This window comes from Perca fluviatilis, chromosome 16 (genome assembly GCF_010015445.1).
Source record: "Perca fluviatilis chromosome 16, GENO_Pfluv_1.0, whole genome shotgun sequence".
Taxonomy (NCBI): Eukaryota; Metazoa; Chordata; class Actinopteri; order Perciformes; family Percidae; genus Perca; species Perca fluviatilis.
Genome location: NC_053127.1, coordinates 25,966,352 through 25,985,011, shown reverse-complemented (window position 1 = coordinate 25,985,011; position 18,660 = coordinate 25,966,352). Strand labels below are relative to the sequence as shown.

Below are 18,660 nucleotides of genomic sequence, written 5' to 3'. Positions count from 1 at the left end.
CATGGCAGAGTGAAGTTCAATTTAACACTGCTGACCTATGGCAGATAAAGCACGCGCTTCTGTCAGAGCAGTCTACACAGGGCCATTTAATGTGTCCTATAACTCAAGCACAGCTGCATGCACGCGCACACACACACACACACACACACACGTGTTGAATGTAAAAATTACTAAGCCAACAAAATCATGTGTGAAAGAATGTGATAATATCCTATGAAATAAAAATGTTTGATAGTAGTAAGAGCTCCAGCTCATAGAACCCAACTGCATGTTTAGATGTTGATTGTTCAATTTGTGTCTAAGAAAGAAAAAAAAAAATGAAATATGGTTGAGGTTAAAGTTCATCAAATAGCTTACTAATAGAAAATGTTGCAATACATATTGTCCTGAAAATGTACAGTAAAATGGCCTGTGAACAAATTACAGTACACAGTGTAATGTATTATTCGACTTCAGATAACACTATCACTATATTGTATGGAACTCCATTTTCCATTCAACTTCCACTTACGTTAATGCTATTTCCTATATTAGACAACTTTTTATAAGGCACTTATGTGAAGCCTATATTGTTAAGCCAGCAGGGTGCTATATATAATAATATATAATAGAAATATGTGTACACAACAAATAGCAGTAATATAAATAGGCTACTTAGAATGTAGATACTCGATTTTCCCATCTTATAAGAGACACGAGTTATACTATTGTGATCAAATAGGCCTTTCTACAATATATATGCTGTACTGTGTTGTCATTGTAGTCATATCTTATGTGTAACTTTTTTGATGGATATACATGTAGCATATTATGATAGTACCAAGGGTTAAATTGGGATTTGTTATGTGGGGAGGGGGGGCTCTCTCTAGGGCGGTCCTGGGGGTATGCCCCAAGGGAAGTTTATTTGAAAAATATACCATTAAATGGTACTTTCTGGGGAGTTTTGTGCAAAGAAATGGAGAAATCTAGTCTTACATGATATGTGCAAAACTGCAAGGTTAAGAGCCTATACTTTGCATTGTTGTAGTATCAACAGTTATTAGGGCATTTACCATTTACATTACTGTTAATCAGTCATCCCTTGATTACACATTGTATTGTATTGTTCCGATTGTTCTCATCTCATCTCCGCCGAGACAAAATACACATGCCATTTCAAAAATCTTTCATTTATTGTCAGAAATATCATGTTTTCAAAAGCATCCTTTCATCAAATTGTATGTGACATTTTTCCAGTAGGCAACTGACTGCAAGCAGGCACAACCGGACACAAACGAGCAGACGTGGTTAGACTTACAGCATAATGACTAATGCTGGCAGTTTTCACTTTTATTTTGGTAATGTGATATAATATGACATTTTAAAACGTGAATTGGATTATTATAAATTTAACATTTACCATATTTCCTTCACATGATTTTCTGTAGCCCATCACCATTTATTAGAAATAATACAAACCGAATCACCATCAACCAAAATGAACTATATATTTGTCTATCTGTCTGTTAGCGTAGGGGTCTAGTTAAGGAAACACTTGCATCATGAAACTTCCAGGTGTATGCTGCTACGGCTGATGAGTCGAAACTACGTGCGCGTCCCCGCCCACCTGTAACAGAAACCGCCTAAAAAAAAGCTCGCTCCCGCTACTCCCTCCCCATTTAAGGTGCGGCAGAGGAACAGGTGCGCGAAGAATCTCCGAGAAGCTTTATAAATTGAAATATCTCCGTTGCGTTCTAACTCGCTTTCAGGAAGCTAAGGAATACGTAACTAGGTCGCAACAGAGGAACTAACTTTATCAGCAACACCGCAAACCTAGTCCAACACCGTGAGGTTGTGAGGGGCTTTGTACCTTCACAGCAGGTGGACGTCGTCTTTGTTGATTCGCGAGTCAAGTCGAAGAAGAAGAAGAAGCGGAAAATGGCCCACGCGGGTATGCAGATGTTGGGATTCGCCCTGGCTCTTATCGGCGTAATTGGATTGATAATTGGCACAATGTTGCCCCAGTGGAAGATGTCCGCTTATGTTGGGGACAACATCATCACGGCGGTGTCCATGTACGAAGGACTCTGGATGTCCTGTGCGTTCCAGAGCACAGGCCAAATGCAGTGCAAGGTCTACGACTCCATCCTGCAGCTCAACAGTAAGTCACCCAGTTATTGGATTCAAAGTGTGTGTCGTCGAAAGTGTCCAAAGTTTAAGATGTTTTCGGTCATGTTATATGAATAAAATTATAATTCGTATAACACCTTTTCATACAATTTTAAATGTAGCTCAAAGTGCTTTACAGTGCGGTGTTTAAAACATAGGTCTACTCCCACTCAAAAACATCATCCATAGAAATGAGAGGGTAGGCCTGTTGAAAAGCTGTTAAATGTTGCCTTGACATACAGGCCTAACGTGTAATTTATCATTCGCAGCTTATCTTGTCTAATAAACTGGTTTCAAAGTCAACAACGGTTAATCGAAGGACTCATTTCACTGCCTGTTTCCTACATTAAAACCTGTACGTTAGTTAACGTGTAACAGGAACTGATGTAACAAACCTGCATGCACCTGTTGGAATATAGAAGCTATTAACTTTTTTTTTTTTTTTTTTTTTTCTTCTATAGGGCATAGTCTAGTTACTTCTGAGCTGTCTTTTACAACTCCTTTTAACTGTTACCAGATTCCTTTTGGAAGCGATTCTGTAACTTATTAACTCCTTTTTATTCACTCAAAATGCTATATTTAACCCATTTAGTTTAAACCACACTGTGAGGCCTTACCTGCACTGCGCAGTTTGATATCTGTGCCAAAGAGAATTTGTTAAAGAAGGGGGGAAAATTATCATTCTTCCGAGTTGATAGGACGTGTGCAGCACTTGGGCAATGATTATCCTGACGCCATTGTCGAGAACGGCTACCCACCCCCCCGATCTGCATCACAAAGCATAGTTACAGGTCAAACGACACCACACCTGTATGAGCCGCCGTTTAGTCAACATGAATACGAATACCAGCCACACAAATGGTTGCTTTGTCTTTGGCCTACAGGCCATCGAATAACACAGAACACAGTCTTTGCTATATTTGGGCCCAGAAATGTTCACTCTTTCATAGCCTACATGTCTGGACAAATTGTATTTAATGCATCATTTGGTTCTTTTATTTATTTTTTTCCCCTCTCCAAATGGTTGAGAACACCTAATGACAATTACTAAAGGCCCTGCTTCCAGGCTGTGGTGTGTGGGTGGGGTTCAGAGACCCACATTTAAGTGAACTGGTTATTCATTTGGAGGCCATTAGCAAAATGGAAAATCTAAAGCTAAACAAAGAAAGTTAGAACTATTGGTACATTTCCCTCAAGTGAAAAGTCCATGTACCGTATGTTTCTTTTTTAAATCTCTGAAAGGAGTGGCTAAATGGGTCAATGGTGGCACGACCGTTGGGATACTTTTTATTGGACTACATTGTTTCAAATTCAACTGATTTTATTATACTGCCCTCAGGTGTAAACTGCCTGAATGTCACGTGTTTTGGGTCCCTCCCTGTGTTCTTTGCTCAACATATTCACTCAAATGCACTTAATCTGTAACTTCTTGACTTGAACAAATTGACTATTTTCTATTTTAGCAGTGCATGTGTCAGTTTTTATTTTTTCTATTTGGCTTATCAAAACATTTGATAAAATATCTGCAGCACAATGTCTTATCGCCTCTTCAAACATGAACACAAACCACTTTTGATAAACATTGTGTGATTAAAGCTGCGGTTAGATATGGAGCACTTGAACAAATAATGGCCTGTTATTCAGAAATGCCTGCTCAAAAATCTATCCCACCTGAAGTTTAGGAACAATCCATACCAGACCTAGACAACTGAATTGTGACTCTTTAGTTTGAGCCACATTGGGCATTCTTCAGATCCTGGAGAGGGTCAGGTTTCTTTTTGGATGGCAGTTTGAAACAACAAAATGTCCACCTGCTGAAAAGCAGGCTGCGAGTACCTGAAATTGGGAGTGTCTTCTTTATAATGAAACCTGAAACCTGGTTAGACCTGTTTCTGACTTGCTTGCATGCAAACCAACCAACCCACTCCCCAACCCCCCTCTAGTTTCTTGGAGCTTCCGGGTAGAGCCAGTTTCTGTGTTCGTTGTTATAGGGAGCGGCAATGAGACCCAGGAGACAGAAGCCGCTCTGTTGTACATGAACAGTGTTTGTTTAAACGGCTTTTTGGTGGCTTTAAAACACAAACCCACTTTTTTTTTTTTTTTTTTTTTTTTTTTGAGTCTTATCACCACAAATCATTGTAGAAATTAAGTTAAAATGCAAGTGACATTTTGTCTTATCCTGGTAAAGCCTGTCCAGTCTCACCACCACACCCATGACCCTGTGTACAGACCATTTATGAAATGCTTCCAGTAACTGATGGAGTAACCCTATTCTGTCCTCTTGTCCAGGTGCCCTCCAGGCAACCCGCGCCCTCATGATTGTGAGTATCATCGTAGCGGTGGCTGGCTTGGGCGTAGCTGTCATGGGAATGAAGTGCACCACCTGTGGAGGAGATGACAAAGTCAAAAAGGCCCGCATTTCCATGACTGGTGGCATTATCATCCTGATTGGATGTAAGAAGCTATTATTATTATTATTATTATTATTATTATTATTATTTTAAATTCTTTTCCCCTGACTGAATAGTTTAAGTGATGTTCTTAATTATTTTCCCACAGCTTTGTGTGGGATTGTTGCCTGCTCTTGGTATGCTAACGACATCATCAAAGCCTTCTACAACCCTTTCACCCCCGTCAATACAAAGTAAGTACATGAGAATTTTAGCTAAACATTTATGCGCTATATGTTCTCTGCACAAGGCCACTTTTGAGAGTGAAAATGTAAAAAACAAACAGTGACTTAATTACCACTGTGCTGGTTGTGGTTTTCATCAAATAAAATGTGCTTTGTTGACGAGAACAGGTGCCCCAACCAATAAGCTGAACCTTTTTTTTTTTTTTAGCGGAATACAATCTCCCCACATGTTAAATGTAATGGTTTGACATACCAGGTGCTTTATATCCATGTGTCGAGCCACTCAAGTGTGGACAGATGTATTGTTTGTTTTTTATATAAGCAGAGCTCTGCTGGCATCGGTTTACAGTTTTTATTTTTATTTATTTTTTGACTCACTGTAACTTGTCTTTCTGAAGGTATGAGTTTGGTTCTGCCATCTTCATTGCCTGGGCTGGATCGTTCCTGACTATAGTGGGAGGTGCCATGCTGGCAGCATCCTGCCCAAGAAAAACCAAATCCACTACACCCAAGTATCCCATCTCCAGACCCGCCAGCAGCAAGGAATATGTTTGAGCAGGACTGGGCTCAGTGTTAGAGGCTGAAGGAACACTTTGATATTCATACTAGTCCAACTCCGAGATTGAAACGTTGAAAAGATGTTATGCTAGGAGGTGATCAGTACTTGTATTTTTTTATTTTATATTTTAGTTTCTTCAGGGATACCCTGTTATGTTACTGTAATATTTTAACAAATGCATTAAAGTTTTAAATAATGGCTGTTTACTTTTTAAAGAGCATATTGGCCTTGCCCTGTCTTGAACTACAGTTAGTGCTTACTGATATGTATACTATGTAGTATACTATCCACTTAGTTGACACCTGTAAAGCACAATGTTAAAATGAAAGTGATGATAAAATTTGGTATGTAGAAATATTTTCTTTTGCATGCTACAATGTACAGTGCATTAGAATGTACAGTGTGTTTTGGGGAAGAGGTTTGAATGCACTGAATAGAAATGGGATGTGAACGCTCACCATTTGTCTGTAGAGGTTGAATGCATAGTAGTTCATTATCTGGCCATCATTATATTTGATACCATTCCATGCGTTTGTTTATTTTATTTTTATTTTTTTTATTTATATGAAATCATTCACTACCACTGAAGACTACTTAGATTTAATCAAGTGCCGGAGAGAAATAGTAACTATATATTGCAGTATACTGAATTCTTCTACTCATCCTGCCAAGGGAATTTTTTGTTTTTTTTGTTTTATATGACCGATGACTATTTCACTTGTTCTGTAATAGCGGTTTGTGTAAATAGTCTTGGCTTATTGCGTTTTTTTTTTTTTTTTAAAGTCCCAAAGCTGTTGCTGCACTAATCAGGTTCAGTTTTTTTAAATAATTTTAAATTTGATTTGCAAAGTTTGTGTTGTACATAAAATAAAAGTTGAAAAATGATGTTTCTATTTAGTTGAAATGCCTTCACGCAAATTAATGACTATAAACATGCATGCAAGGAAATACAGCAGTTCAAAGAGTTTACGTTTCAAGTAACTACATTTAAAAGGGAAGTAAAATGTACAGATTAAAAATTAAATGGAACAATTGAAGGAGTTTTGAAGAAAACTCATAATCCATGGATGCTGTGAAACATCTGGCATGTGCAGAAATTATGAACACACTCAAACCTACAGTATATTGGCATTTAAAAATGTTGGTGAGCAAACATGATGGGTTTAAGTTGCAGGTGATCTTCTGGGCCAAGGTAGGAGCCTCAAATAATCAGCCACATTTTACTGTGATTGGAAGCCATCTTCCCCTGGTATGATCAGTACACAGCCTCATAATGGCTAACAAAATGAAAGTTGCTTTGGTTCTATTGCCACCTTGTGGTGTATATAGGTAACTGCTTTTAGTTTGGTAGACAGTATATAAACTATGACTGGATGGATGTACTATACATTCTAAACAGTGTATTATACGTTAAAGTATCAGTAAAAGTATTAGTGTATGCTGGCTCAGGTCTATTTATTGGATCCATTTTAAGCTGTTGCAAAATGTGGGTAAAGCTTCCACTGCAGTGAAGCATTTTAACCTGAATTCTCCTTATTCCTTCTGTCTTTTTACAGCGTCTCACATCCTCTCACTTTGTCATATGTCTTCAAGTTATGATTCTTGTGATTTATTAGACCCACCACTGTCTTGCTCTAGTTCTCCTTTCCCTCTCTTCTCATTCTGCCTGCCATTCTCTAATCATTCTTTCCTCCCCACCGGCCAGATCTAAAAAGTAATAGCCTAATGATAATGATTTCACTCCTAAGTGACCAACCAGCCTGCCTCTGTCCTATAACCTCACACAATGCAACCACACCAGATAACTCTATTCGTTTAATTCTATTACCATAACATTTGTCTTCCTGCATAAAATTCTGACATCAAAACATCTGTTGGCTCCTCTAATCTAAACAGAAAGGTAAGGCCATCACAGCTTTGCTGCTGAGTCACTGAATAACGAGTTATTAATGTTCATCACCCTTTTATCACCCTGACAGAAAATGATGCACTACTCTGTAAGTATCATTTATTGGATCATTAAAGGTGAAAAAATGCAGAAGTGGCCTTATTATCATAACCCACTACCCAAACTGTCATCACATAAATAAAGAAATGTGCACAAACACACGCATGCCCACACACACATTGTTGAATGACTGGAGTCCTTTAGAAAAGGTGTGTTTGCTTGTGTTTAAAAAGCTGCACAGGACAAAATGTAAAATATGTCCAATGCCTACCAGCATAAATCACACAGCATGGCAGCAATGGGAAAATGTGCCTTATCTCCTCAAAATTTAAATTAAGTTTAGATTAGATTCTCTGCCTTCTGTACCAAAACCCAAAAGCAAAGGGAAAGTTGTCTGTCTGCTTCCCCTGGACTTCTCAAGTAGGCTAGCTGAAAGTGTAAATGTAGTTCTGTCTTATGTCAGGCTCTTTTTAAGTTTCATCTTTACAAAGTGGTTTAAAGTAATAGTATTTCTGATTAATGTAAGAATGTCTATTCATATACAGTATATACACACATTGGCTCACCATCAGGGCTTATATCACACGAGTCAGGACTCATTTAATATTTAACCTTACCATTAAAAGTAAGGTAAAGGTACTTTGTCGTCACATACACAGCGAAATTCTTTCTCTGCATTTAACCCATCCCTCAAGGGAGCAGGGGCAGCCATTTAGATTACAGTAGTTTGACAAAACAAAATGCAATATATCCTGCTAACAAACATGGTCGAAGCACTTCTCAGATGCGAGTTTCTGCTCTCACCATTGAAGTGTTAAAAAAAAAAAAAAAAGACAACTTTCTGTCACTTCAAACGGTCTGAATCTCTACAAAACACAGCTCAGGAACATTTTGTTGTAAGATGACTGCACGGCTATACAAAAGTGATGCGATCAAGGGTCACACACAGCCCAGGTAGGCTATTACACTCTTAGGAGCCAGTTGGCAATTTGACCCTTTATCTAATCACAGTACCGAAATTTCATTTCCTCAGTAGTTTGTAGGATCGCAGGGCTTAATGTCCACCTAACAATTCTGTTTTTACTAAAACTTCTGCCTACATGCATATGGAGAAAGTCAAGCTATTTAAGAAAGATGGCTGTGTACACTTCCATAACTAACACATAAAAATGTAACACATTGGATGCCTATAAAAAAGAATTCTGTGCTTGGAATTTTAATAGCAAGTACATTGTTGCACATGAAAAAGAAATCAGAGCTGCCTTTATATTCAAATGGGGTAAACTTATCAATTATTTTTTTATTGCAGAGAAATAGAACAAATGGCAACAATTACAGGGTTTCATTTTAATACATCAATCTTTGTTACAGTCCATCCAAACCCAAAGCATTATTACGACAAACTTACTTATTTCTTGAGAACATGGAATGATCTACTTCAACAGGCCCCATGCATCCACATTTACATCCCTAAGGTTACGTTAACCGGCTACATGAACACAACGTATAGCCTCATTTAACTTCAGTACAGGTTGGAACTTTAAGACTCCTCTGCAAATCATCGTTTCAACGCATAAAAGGAATTTGCAAATGAGTTAAACAGAGTTGCTTAAAACCTTCCAGTCGCTCAGTTAGTACATTAACCTTTGACCTATTAGGTAGTAATGATGGCAATACATACAACCGAAACAGACCATTCTCCACCTACAGTGCTGAAATGTGAAGGGCACTTCATTTGTAACGTTTTCGCAAAGGTTAACAGCTTGCTGCTTAATATCAAATGGTTACTTCCGGACGGTAAAATTAATGAATTGTGATACGTTAAGTGGACATTTTGTCGTCATCAGATCTGAGCCGTAGAAATCTCACAATAGCATAAACATTCAAAACCTCTCAAATAGTGCAACAGTTTTTTTTGTTATGTTCATGGTGGACAATACTAGAAAAAAAAAATTCAAAAAAAAAAATTCAATACTGCCGATGTCTGCCAACACTACCCGATGTATTTTTTGAGCTGTGTGGCTGCTAGCCTTGTATTTGTTTTAAGTGTAATGATGGGATGCATTTATTGTTCCTGCCTGAGGCCAAATTATTTAAGGTATATATAAAAATAAAATAAAAAAACAAAACACAAACCTGAAGATATCCTCCATACCCGGGTGCCAACAATCTAGCAAGAATTTTATTTACACATTTACAAAGATGCAAATTTGTAAGCTGGCTCTCCCAGGTTTTATTCAACAAACCAAATCATTTCACTGCCCCAGTGAAAGGGTGATGGAGGAGAAAAGACAATGCAACTCCACAGTGCACGGTCAGCATCCACATCACTCTCTCTTGAGTGTCCTTGTACAGGAGGGCAGTGGAGCTGGACTAGACTTGGAATTATTGATTTGTGAGGCACCGAGTTTGGTTTCAGAGGGTTTGAGAGGTGCTATGGGTATAAACCGGTCATAAAAAAGGAATAAAACAACTGAGACTTATTTATCATCCTTCAACGTCTGTCTCCACTTCCACAGCTCCGCAATAACCTAAAGTAAACAAAAAACAACTGTTAACACGGTGGCCAAAGCATGTTGCAGACATTTCAAATGTCAAATTAAAAAAGGATTAAAAACCAAATAAGCACTTTAAGTTCTCTTTTCTAATCTGCTTCTGTACATAAAGAGATTAACGCATTTACTTTAAAGTCACATTTGAAAATTCTGGAGCTCCCCAGTGGTAGGACACCACAATGGATAAAGAGCAACAAAGACTGGACCAGGGCCAAAAACACAACATCCAACTTTTAAATTTGAAAGATCCCCATTTCCTGTCACTCAGAACTATTAAATAAACAAAAAGGCCCAAAAAAAAAAAATGCTTGCCATTTAAAACCAAAAAAAAAATAGTGGTATTATTGGAAATGTTAGAACAACGTTTGTTAAGTCTAATAATTCATTCAACATTTCATGGCCAATTAACTCAAATGGTTTGATCAATTTTTCAAGATAATTTAGGAAAACAATGGGTGTATGATAAATATTGCCCAGCACTGCAAACTTGTACTGTACCTTGGCGTCTGAGACATTATGACATTTCATCATAAAGTTCTCAAACTTGGGCTGGATTTTGGGTAATGTTACTCCCTGTAGAATGGAAAAAAAAACAAATGAGAAATGTTAGTTTCTTCACTCATGCTACTTACTATAAAAAAAAAAAATTTCCCACAAGAACAGAATAAAAGCAATTTAAAAAAAGAAAAACAGAGACTGACCTTCAACTTGGCTTTAATCTCAGCAGTTGAGGCAGTTCCTTTGGGAGTCGTTGGGGGTTTAGGAGTCTTGTCACCCTTACCTTTAGGGGTCTTTTCCTGTAATGAACATGACATTCAGATATTAGGAAAGAAACAATTTGTTGTTTGTCTTACCATTTAGAGAAATTAAATTGGCTAAGAGTTACAATTTGTTTTTATTATCAACAATGTTTTTAAATTTCAAGTGAATGCAACATCTGTGTTGTTTTTCAGACAATGGAAGCTATAGACTTTTATAAACGTTTATAAAAACTAATAGTTACCTGCTTTATGGCTGGAGTGACCGGTTTAGGACTCTTTCCATTCTGAGCAGGGGCTGCTTGTTTGGATGGGGTCGGCTTGGCCTGTAACAAATGAACAGCTGTTAGTGAGAAAGGAGTGAAAGCTCATTCAGCGGAAACCGACAAAGCTGAAAGTAATTAGTGCTTGCCTTAACAGGGGACTCTTCCTCACTCTCCTCGTCATCATCATCTTCATCATCCCTTAAAATAAAAAAAGCAACATTTTAAATTGCATACATTATGTCGTAAAAAAATGTTTGTATACGGTATACTATGAACTGCTGCTCTTTTACAAAAAAACTAAGTATAGTCTAAATGAATACAACCCTTTGTTTCATCACCACTAGTGACACTACAGCTGTCAATCTTCCTCTATAATACCATTCAAATTCCATTTGATATTTTTTTAATATTCAAATAATTGTTACTTAGCTAGCTAGTTTATGGTTGATAATGTTTCATTACAGAGTTCTCTGTGGATTCGTTTGTCGCTGTGTGCGTGGTGGAAAATTTATGTAAACAAAGTTGCGTGCAGGTCCCCTCAAGGCACTCCCGTGTGCTAACGTTAGCCCGTATGTAACGTTAGCTCCGTAATGTTGTACTAATGTTACTCTGTACACAACGTTGGCTCCGTAATGTTGTACTAATGTTACTCGGTACACAACGTTAGCTCCGTAATGTTGTACTAATGTTACTCGGTACACAACGTTAGCTCCGTAATGTTGTACTAACGTTATCTTAGACCTCACAATGCCTTGTGTTTCTCACTCTCGCTAAGTTATTGTTCATAAGACGTGACATGAATGACATGCTGCTAGTCTGTGAGAAGAGGGAGATTAGCTAACCTTTGCAAACATTTATAAAAAAAAAAAAAGAAGGTCACATTCGAATAGTATTGATTTTTTTACTATTCAAATTCTATCCGAATTTCAGCATTCGTTCCAACAGCCCTAATAGACATTAAAAACTGAACGATTTCCCTGTTGTCTGTAATAATACCAAGAGTATTATTAAAAAAGCAGTATAGGTGCAAATTGTTGCTGTACAGTATTTTCCCAGTGCCAAACTATAGCTCAACTCTCAGGTAACTGTACACCTCAGAGATATACACAGGCCAAGTAAGTATGTAGAAAAACCAGGCAGATTTAAAGACAGGCCTGTAAATCACCCTAACAGAGCAGCATCTCAGATTTAAAGCCAGGTGAACAAAAAGCACCCACAGTACACTCGCTGTCAAAGGGCCAAATAGAAAAGCAGCAACTTTACAAGAATAAACATGCTGATGAATACAGATGCCCATTGGCATCAAAATGAGCAGAAATGGGTTCATTTCCCAGCAAGACTGAGAAATTTAACTTTATTTTATTGTGTAATATTTTAGCTATCATATACTATTAGTTTGCTAGAGAATGAACAGAACAGTTTTTGATTTTAGTGTTCAACTTTTGGGATCCACCAAGTTCCAGTGTATGTAAAGATTACAATAGTCTGCAAATGTGTGTGGAGTTTGATACTCACTCATCATCTTCATCCTCGTCATCTTCGTCATCCTCCTCCATTTTAATTTTTTTCTGTATGGGAGGTCAAAAGTGGGCTATGGTCATTTCAATTTTGACAAATTTGAGACTAAAATAGTGAAGGATGTTAAACAAACCAGAGTCTTGAGGGCAGGGGAGGGAGCAGGTCTTTTCTTTGATGTTCTGACATCTTCCTCCTCCTCCTCATCATCATCTTCATCATCATCAGAAGACATATCGGCCCCCATCACTTTAAGAATAAATAAGAAATGTAAGACTGTGTAAACCCTGCCACCAAAACCAAATGATATGCTGCACTATATAAAAAGTTCTCATTAAAACATAAAAAAATAAAACTAGTAACTAATGCAGAAACCCCCACAATGAACCACAACACAGACCGTTTTTTCCTGATCAGTTTAAACATCTATATTCTTATGACAAATACTCACTGACAAGGTGTTGTCCACTGATATGGATTGGACCAGCACCTGCCTTCAGACGGAAAGTTGCTGGGGGTGAGATTGTGAAGCCACCGAGACACACCTGCAACAAATAAACGTTACTTTTCTGAGCTGATATTGGTTATTAGTAGGGGTGTCACGATTCTCCAAATCCTCGATTACATTTGATTCTAAGGTCACGGTTTGGTTTTTAGACTAGACTTTTATGTAATATAGTATCTGACCTTTGTTCGCAATGTACCACATTACATTGTCAAATTTAAAACATTAACATAATGTAACAATAACATTTCTTCAGTCAATTGGAAACTTGACAATTTGTCAATAAAAGTAAACAAAGTTTAACTATCCTGAGGGCTGACTCTTCACAGCACAGAGTTTGGTGTTAAAGAAAGCACCCCCACATCATCTTCCAGGCAGCACTGCCTGGAAGGCACTAGGATTAGGCAATGGTTAGGGTTGAAGACGACGGTTGCAGTACTGCCTTGAAGGCTTAAAACACCATCGAGCAGCAGAGCAGAGAGGGCGACTCGGGCAGTCCGCTAACTTCTTGCTCTAGAATATAACCAATATAAGCTGCTCTGTTTAGGCTACAAAACGTCCATGCAAGAAATTCAACCGTGCGGTTTTGTTGGGATAAAGCTATAAGCAGAAGGACTATCCGCTAGCTGCTAGGCTAATGTGCAACGGTAAACACACAGAATATGGTACACGTACATAGCAGAGCTTGCAAATTGGCTTTTTAATAACTCACTGGAAATCCAAACTATTTCCCCACACACACACACACACACTTCAGTGAAAGAGAAGGGGGCTCAAGTTCTGTCAATTAGTCTCCTGCATCTGCAGTTGCCATGCTATCTTTTGACTGGCTCTAGTCAAGTCACAGGAGGTTGACTGATTTGCAGCAGTTCAACACGTGTTTTTATTGCCGACCGGCCGTGACATGGGGCGTGGCAGTATCGAAGATTAAATTTTTTTTTTATATTCAATATTGTGACTTCATTTTGATCGATTTAAAATTGAAATCGTGACACCCTTAGTTATAAGAAGCATTGTCCAACCAACGCAGCCTTAAACTCCTGTGGTATGCTGAAGGGACACTACGACTTGACACTGAGAAGACGCTGGTAGTGGAACTTACACTTGGCAGGGTAGAGGGCTTAAGTGAAACCAGTGCTGCCTTGATGATCTGACCCTCTGTGTCTTGTCCTTCCACTTCCACCATGTGAAGTTCATCTTTCGTGCTGGGGTCCACACAGGCCTAGAAAAGAGCAAGGCAACATTTGACTGTAAATCTATGGCAGCCTAAGTTTCCTTCATACCTGACCTGGTTGGATCGTTCAAACTCTAGTGCGTTTGCCTGTTTGGTTCAGTTTGTTGGTGGTGTGAAAGATTCCGTGATAGTTGATTTGAGAATTTTTTTTTTTTAACTTTTAAATCCAATACAGCATAGTTTCCGTTTGCCAGCCACTTAACATGACTTTTTCCTCCATCATTTCAAACAAGTAATAACAGTTTCTCAGTCACTTTAGTACATTTCACAGATCACAATTTACACTCAAAACTGCTTGTTCAGCCTTCATGTCATCTAGTCACAAGATAAAAGCAATTTCATTGCTTTGGTCAAATTGTAATTGATTTTGTGCATGCAATTGATCATGTACAACTGTCGGCTGTTTTTTTACATGATCACTTGCTCGTGTCATGTTGCTCATAAAATATACTGGATGTTATGACTGCTGAATTGTCTTACGCCCCAAAACATCTAGGCATAAGTTCATTGAACATCAGTCAAGCAAGTTTACCATACAGTACATTCCAATTGTGCTTACAGATTGTTATGAATTTGTCCAGAATTGATTAATTGCTCTCAGGTGAATCCTGACTTCCATTAATGAATGGGATTGTGTGAAACATTAGATCGATCAGACCAACCTCTGTAAAATAGCTTGGGGAGGTGCACCAAATGATCATTCAATTGGCAAGCATATCTAAACAGAGCAGAACACATAGTTGTGGGTTTCTTTCTGAATGGCGTTGACACCAATTTGTTGAAAAACCAAGAACAAAAGCATTAATGTGAATCCTGCCCAATCTCTTGCAATACTAATCTCACATAAAAAAATTTGAGACTTTCTACTGTTGAAATGTATGAATTCCATACAGGAAAAAAAGCACTCTTTCAAATTTTCAATCATTGTCATCAAAAATGTTGCCATAGTGTAAATCAGAAAATACCTACAATTGTATATTAACACAACTACGCTTTTTGACAAAACTAAGCATCTTCTTTGTGAAGAATGGCACAAGAACTTGAAATTCTGATGGCACTGCCATGTTCATCGACAAAGATTTACTTTTGAGGAATGGACTGAAGATTTTGAGCAAGTTACAGGCTTCTGCAGGTCATCCATTGTGTGGGGACGTTCGTAATAAATTTTATTGAGAAATTGACTTACTGGTTTGCAAATGTTGATTTGAGAAATGTAACCGAGACAGAAAAACTGCAACTTTATTCAATCAACTGTCAGTGATAATGCAATATGAGGCTTTTTTGACTGCTGCACAAACTGTACCCTTATGTTGTGAGAATCTATTTTGTGGTGGACAAAATCAAGTTATTTCATAAGTAGCAAAAATGGTGGCTAGCAGAGGAATGCAGAACATATGTTAAGTTATAATAAATTATATGGGTTATAAGCCCTCTTTAAACTCAGGGTACTTACCATCCTTAGATCTAGCTGATGCTCAAATTCATCATCCTCTGGATTGAACACCACCTCCTTTCCAGCTTCCAGGACACAACCTGGTGAAAAGATTTCAAATGATTAAACAATATTTAACAGCAGTTTGAGAGTTGAAAGAATTAGATTTTAACATGTGACAAATAAGTTGTTTGCTTCTTTTTTTTTTTAAGTGTGTGTGGGAAGTGACCTCCTTGCAGGGTGCTCTACCTCAGGAAAGCATCTGTGGTAGAAAGTGCTATATTTCAAATCCACACAAGAGGGAGCCATACAGACTACTAATGTGACTATTTCCACATGGTCTTGGCACAGGGAATTCCCTCAATTAGAAGAGGGAACTGTAAAATAATTTCACTAAAACCAGTGGATCAAATTAACAAAACGGTGTATGTGGTGCTTTGTAACAAACAGATAAATACAATTTTACTGTATTTAAATTCTTAATATAGCTTTTCAATTAAGACATCTAAACAAAGTGGTGCATCTACCCAATTTCATATCTCCTGCCTGGAACACCATTTCCAAAGTAATATGCTATTCCTAATTGACGACTAACGTTATATTACTGGGATTAAATCTGTTTAGCATATCACACGTGTGCACACTATGACTTATTTCTCAAATGTGAATGAACACCGAATTTATGTCAAATTCAGCAGCACACGAGTGTATTACCGTTATCCCATCTGGCCTAGCTTTTATCCCACGAGGAGGAAATGTTAGACTGAGTGATGGGGCGGATGAGTACACATTATCCAAAGATGCGCCTTTAGTGGGACTTAACATTTTTAGTTAATTTAGTCACAACATTAGCTAACGGCCAATGAACCATTATGAAGTGCTGTGATAGCGTCAACAATTAAATGGCGTAGTTACATCACGGTCCGCGTGTGTTTGAAACCACGTTGAGCTCGCTTTTCCCGACGAGCTAAAACTGTGAAGTCAAAATTAAACTGAAAGTGTTCAGTTAAAGAAAAATGTGTTTAAAATGAACCTATACAACAGTGTCGACGTCTAGTGGGAAGAAAATGCCGAAATATCAACATTGTTCACGAAACATGGGCGCCGCCATGTTGATATTCAAACACGTGTATAGGTTCGCTGATACAGACTGGTCTGAAGCCGCGTGGTTCACCAAGACTCGTTTAATATCAAAGTGATTATTACAACGCAATACTTGAAACGTTTTAATGACAATAGGAACATTACCTTCCATTATAGAGGCCCACGCGCAACTAAAAAGCTACATTTACTAATTTAATTGCACCACCAGTCAAACATGAGGACGCGTCGTTAATGTTACAATATGCAGAAGTTATCTTACCGTAAAGAAAGGTCTGTGGTGCCATTGGTTCCTCGTCTAGCCCGTTCATTATTATTTATTTATTTTTTTGATTAAAACGCTGACAACCTGCTGCTTATCTGCGGTGGAAGAACGACCAACTACTAATAAAGCACTAACTAACGTGGTAGATACTTCCTTCGGCTCCGCCTCCGCCTCCTCTCTTCTTCTCTGAAAGCCAATAAGACATGTAGAAAAGAAACAGCGCCACCATGCGAAGAGCGCACAGCACAGCACAGCACAGCATAGATAGATAGATAGATAGATAGATAGATAGATAGATAGATAGATAGATAGATAGATAGATAGATAGATAGATAGATAGATAGATAGATAGATAGATAGATAGATAGATAGATAGATAGATAGATAGATAGATAGATAGATAGATAGATAGATAGATAGATAGATAGATAGATAGATAGATAGATAGCCATACATTAATACAAGTTTGGGCCTGAATCACGTTACAAATATTGTGTGCTTTGGGGGACAGTGTACTTGGACTTATTATTCATTATTATTCATTCAAGTGGTAATTAATGTCCAATGTATTTCCGTTTGCCCATGAATTAACACTGCAGCTCCTCAACATCCAAGTAAAGTCACGTCTTGCTTCACAACTGCCGGGTAAAGTGAAGGGGGTTTGCTCCGAAGTGAGCATTAACTTCGGTCCTGAAGGCAAATCAGTATCCCCTCTGACCACGGTCTGGAAGCTAAAACTGGAATAGTGTTGACGAACTGACCGAAGAGCCGGTTAATTAACCCGACTCATGTCACTGAACCGGGAGACTCGAGTGCCATACGTCAATGAACCGACTCACTGGCTAACTCCCTTTAGGGCAGTGGTGGCCTAAATGTTAGAGAAACGAGCTTGTGACCGGGAGGTTGTCGGTTCGTTCCCCAGACCCACAGTATAAAAGAACAGTGCTTGTCCCTCCCTCATTACCACTCAGAGCTGCTCAGTGGCCAGCAATAAATGCATGCAGCCATGCGTTTATTATCTCATTTGATAGTAAAAAAATGAAATGCATTGAGTGTAAGAGGTAACTTTTTGTGACAGTATTTGAATGGTGGGAATTGGGATGCAAAAAAGAAAAGCCCTGTAAGGTAAAGGTAGGACACCTTGCGTGAGAGAGGTGTTATAGTTCTCAAAATTATGCATGACTTTATGTTTAATTAATCAGTGCATTATTTTAGGTCCAAACTCAAAACGTATCTGTTCCATCTGGCCTTTAATACATAGCAGTGGTGTGACAATTTCATTCTTTTGTTTCTGTGTAACCTTTTCTGATTTTACTGTTTTCTATGTTCATTCTTTCTATTGTATGACATACAACATACACTTTGGATACCTGCTGGTTTTTGTAAAGTGCTATATAAATAAATGTTGATTGATTGATTGATTGATTGATTGATTGATTGATTGATTGAGTGCATGTTAAGTTTCTTATCACTGATGTGATAAGGAAAGTTTTTTAATGCTTACATACGACTATGAGGTAATTAATTAATACATTTATGAAAGACAACAGGATTTAGGCCCTGGATCTCATGATGTAATGCATCATAAATCTTTTTTGTAGTTTTGCTAGTTGATGCAACGTACTCCTTTCACATGGCTTTTGTTCATTTTACAGCTCTAACAAAGGAGGTGGAACACAACTTTAAAGAAACAAGATAGCTGTAAAGCCATTGAAAAAGTCTATGAATTTTTTAAACCA

The 18,660-nt window shown here is 38.0% G+C and overlaps 2 protein-coding genes across 3 annotated transcripts; one reads left to right on the top strand and one right to left on the bottom strand.

Moving 5' to 3' along the window:
- Nucleotides 1-1,653: 1,653 nt before the first annotated feature.
- On the top strand, nucleotides 1,654-5,785 carry LOC120544034 (claudin-7-A-like). The gene is made up of 4 exons (XM_039777540.1): nucleotides 1,654-2,140; nucleotides 4,438-4,602; nucleotides 4,708-4,792; nucleotides 5,182-5,785. Exons 1-4 carry the CDS (start codon nucleotides 1,918-1,920, stop codon nucleotides 5,336-5,338), a joined length of 630 nt encoding a protein of 209 aa, XP_039633474.1. The 5' UTR covers nucleotides 1,654-1,917; the 3' UTR covers nucleotides 5,339-5,785.
- Nucleotides 5,786-8,553: 2,768 nt separating this feature from the next.
- On the bottom strand, nucleotides 8,554-17,086 carry npm1a (nucleophosmin 1a). Of its 2 annotated transcripts, none has more exons than XM_039777538.1 (11): nucleotides 16,919-17,086; nucleotides 15,577-15,656; nucleotides 13,992-14,111; nucleotides 12,836-12,929; nucleotides 12,521-12,633; nucleotides 12,385-12,437; nucleotides 11,016-11,067; nucleotides 10,849-10,929; nucleotides 10,547-10,642; nucleotides 10,344-10,418; nucleotides 8,554-9,821 (listed from the first exon to the last, which is right to left on the bottom strand). In XM_039777538.1, exons 1-11 carry the CDS (start codon nucleotides 16,965-16,967, stop codon nucleotides 9,771-9,773), a joined length of 864 nt encoding a protein of 287 aa, XP_039633472.1. In that variant the 5' UTR covers nucleotides 16,968-17,086; the 3' UTR covers nucleotides 8,554-9,770. The 2 variants fall into 2 exon arrangements, with proteins under 2 accessions (XP_039633472.1, XP_039633473.1); XM_039777539.1 differs by lacking the exon at nucleotides 16,919-17,086 and adding an exon at nucleotides 16,804-16,825.
- Nucleotides 17,087-18,660: the final 1,574 nt, after the last annotated feature.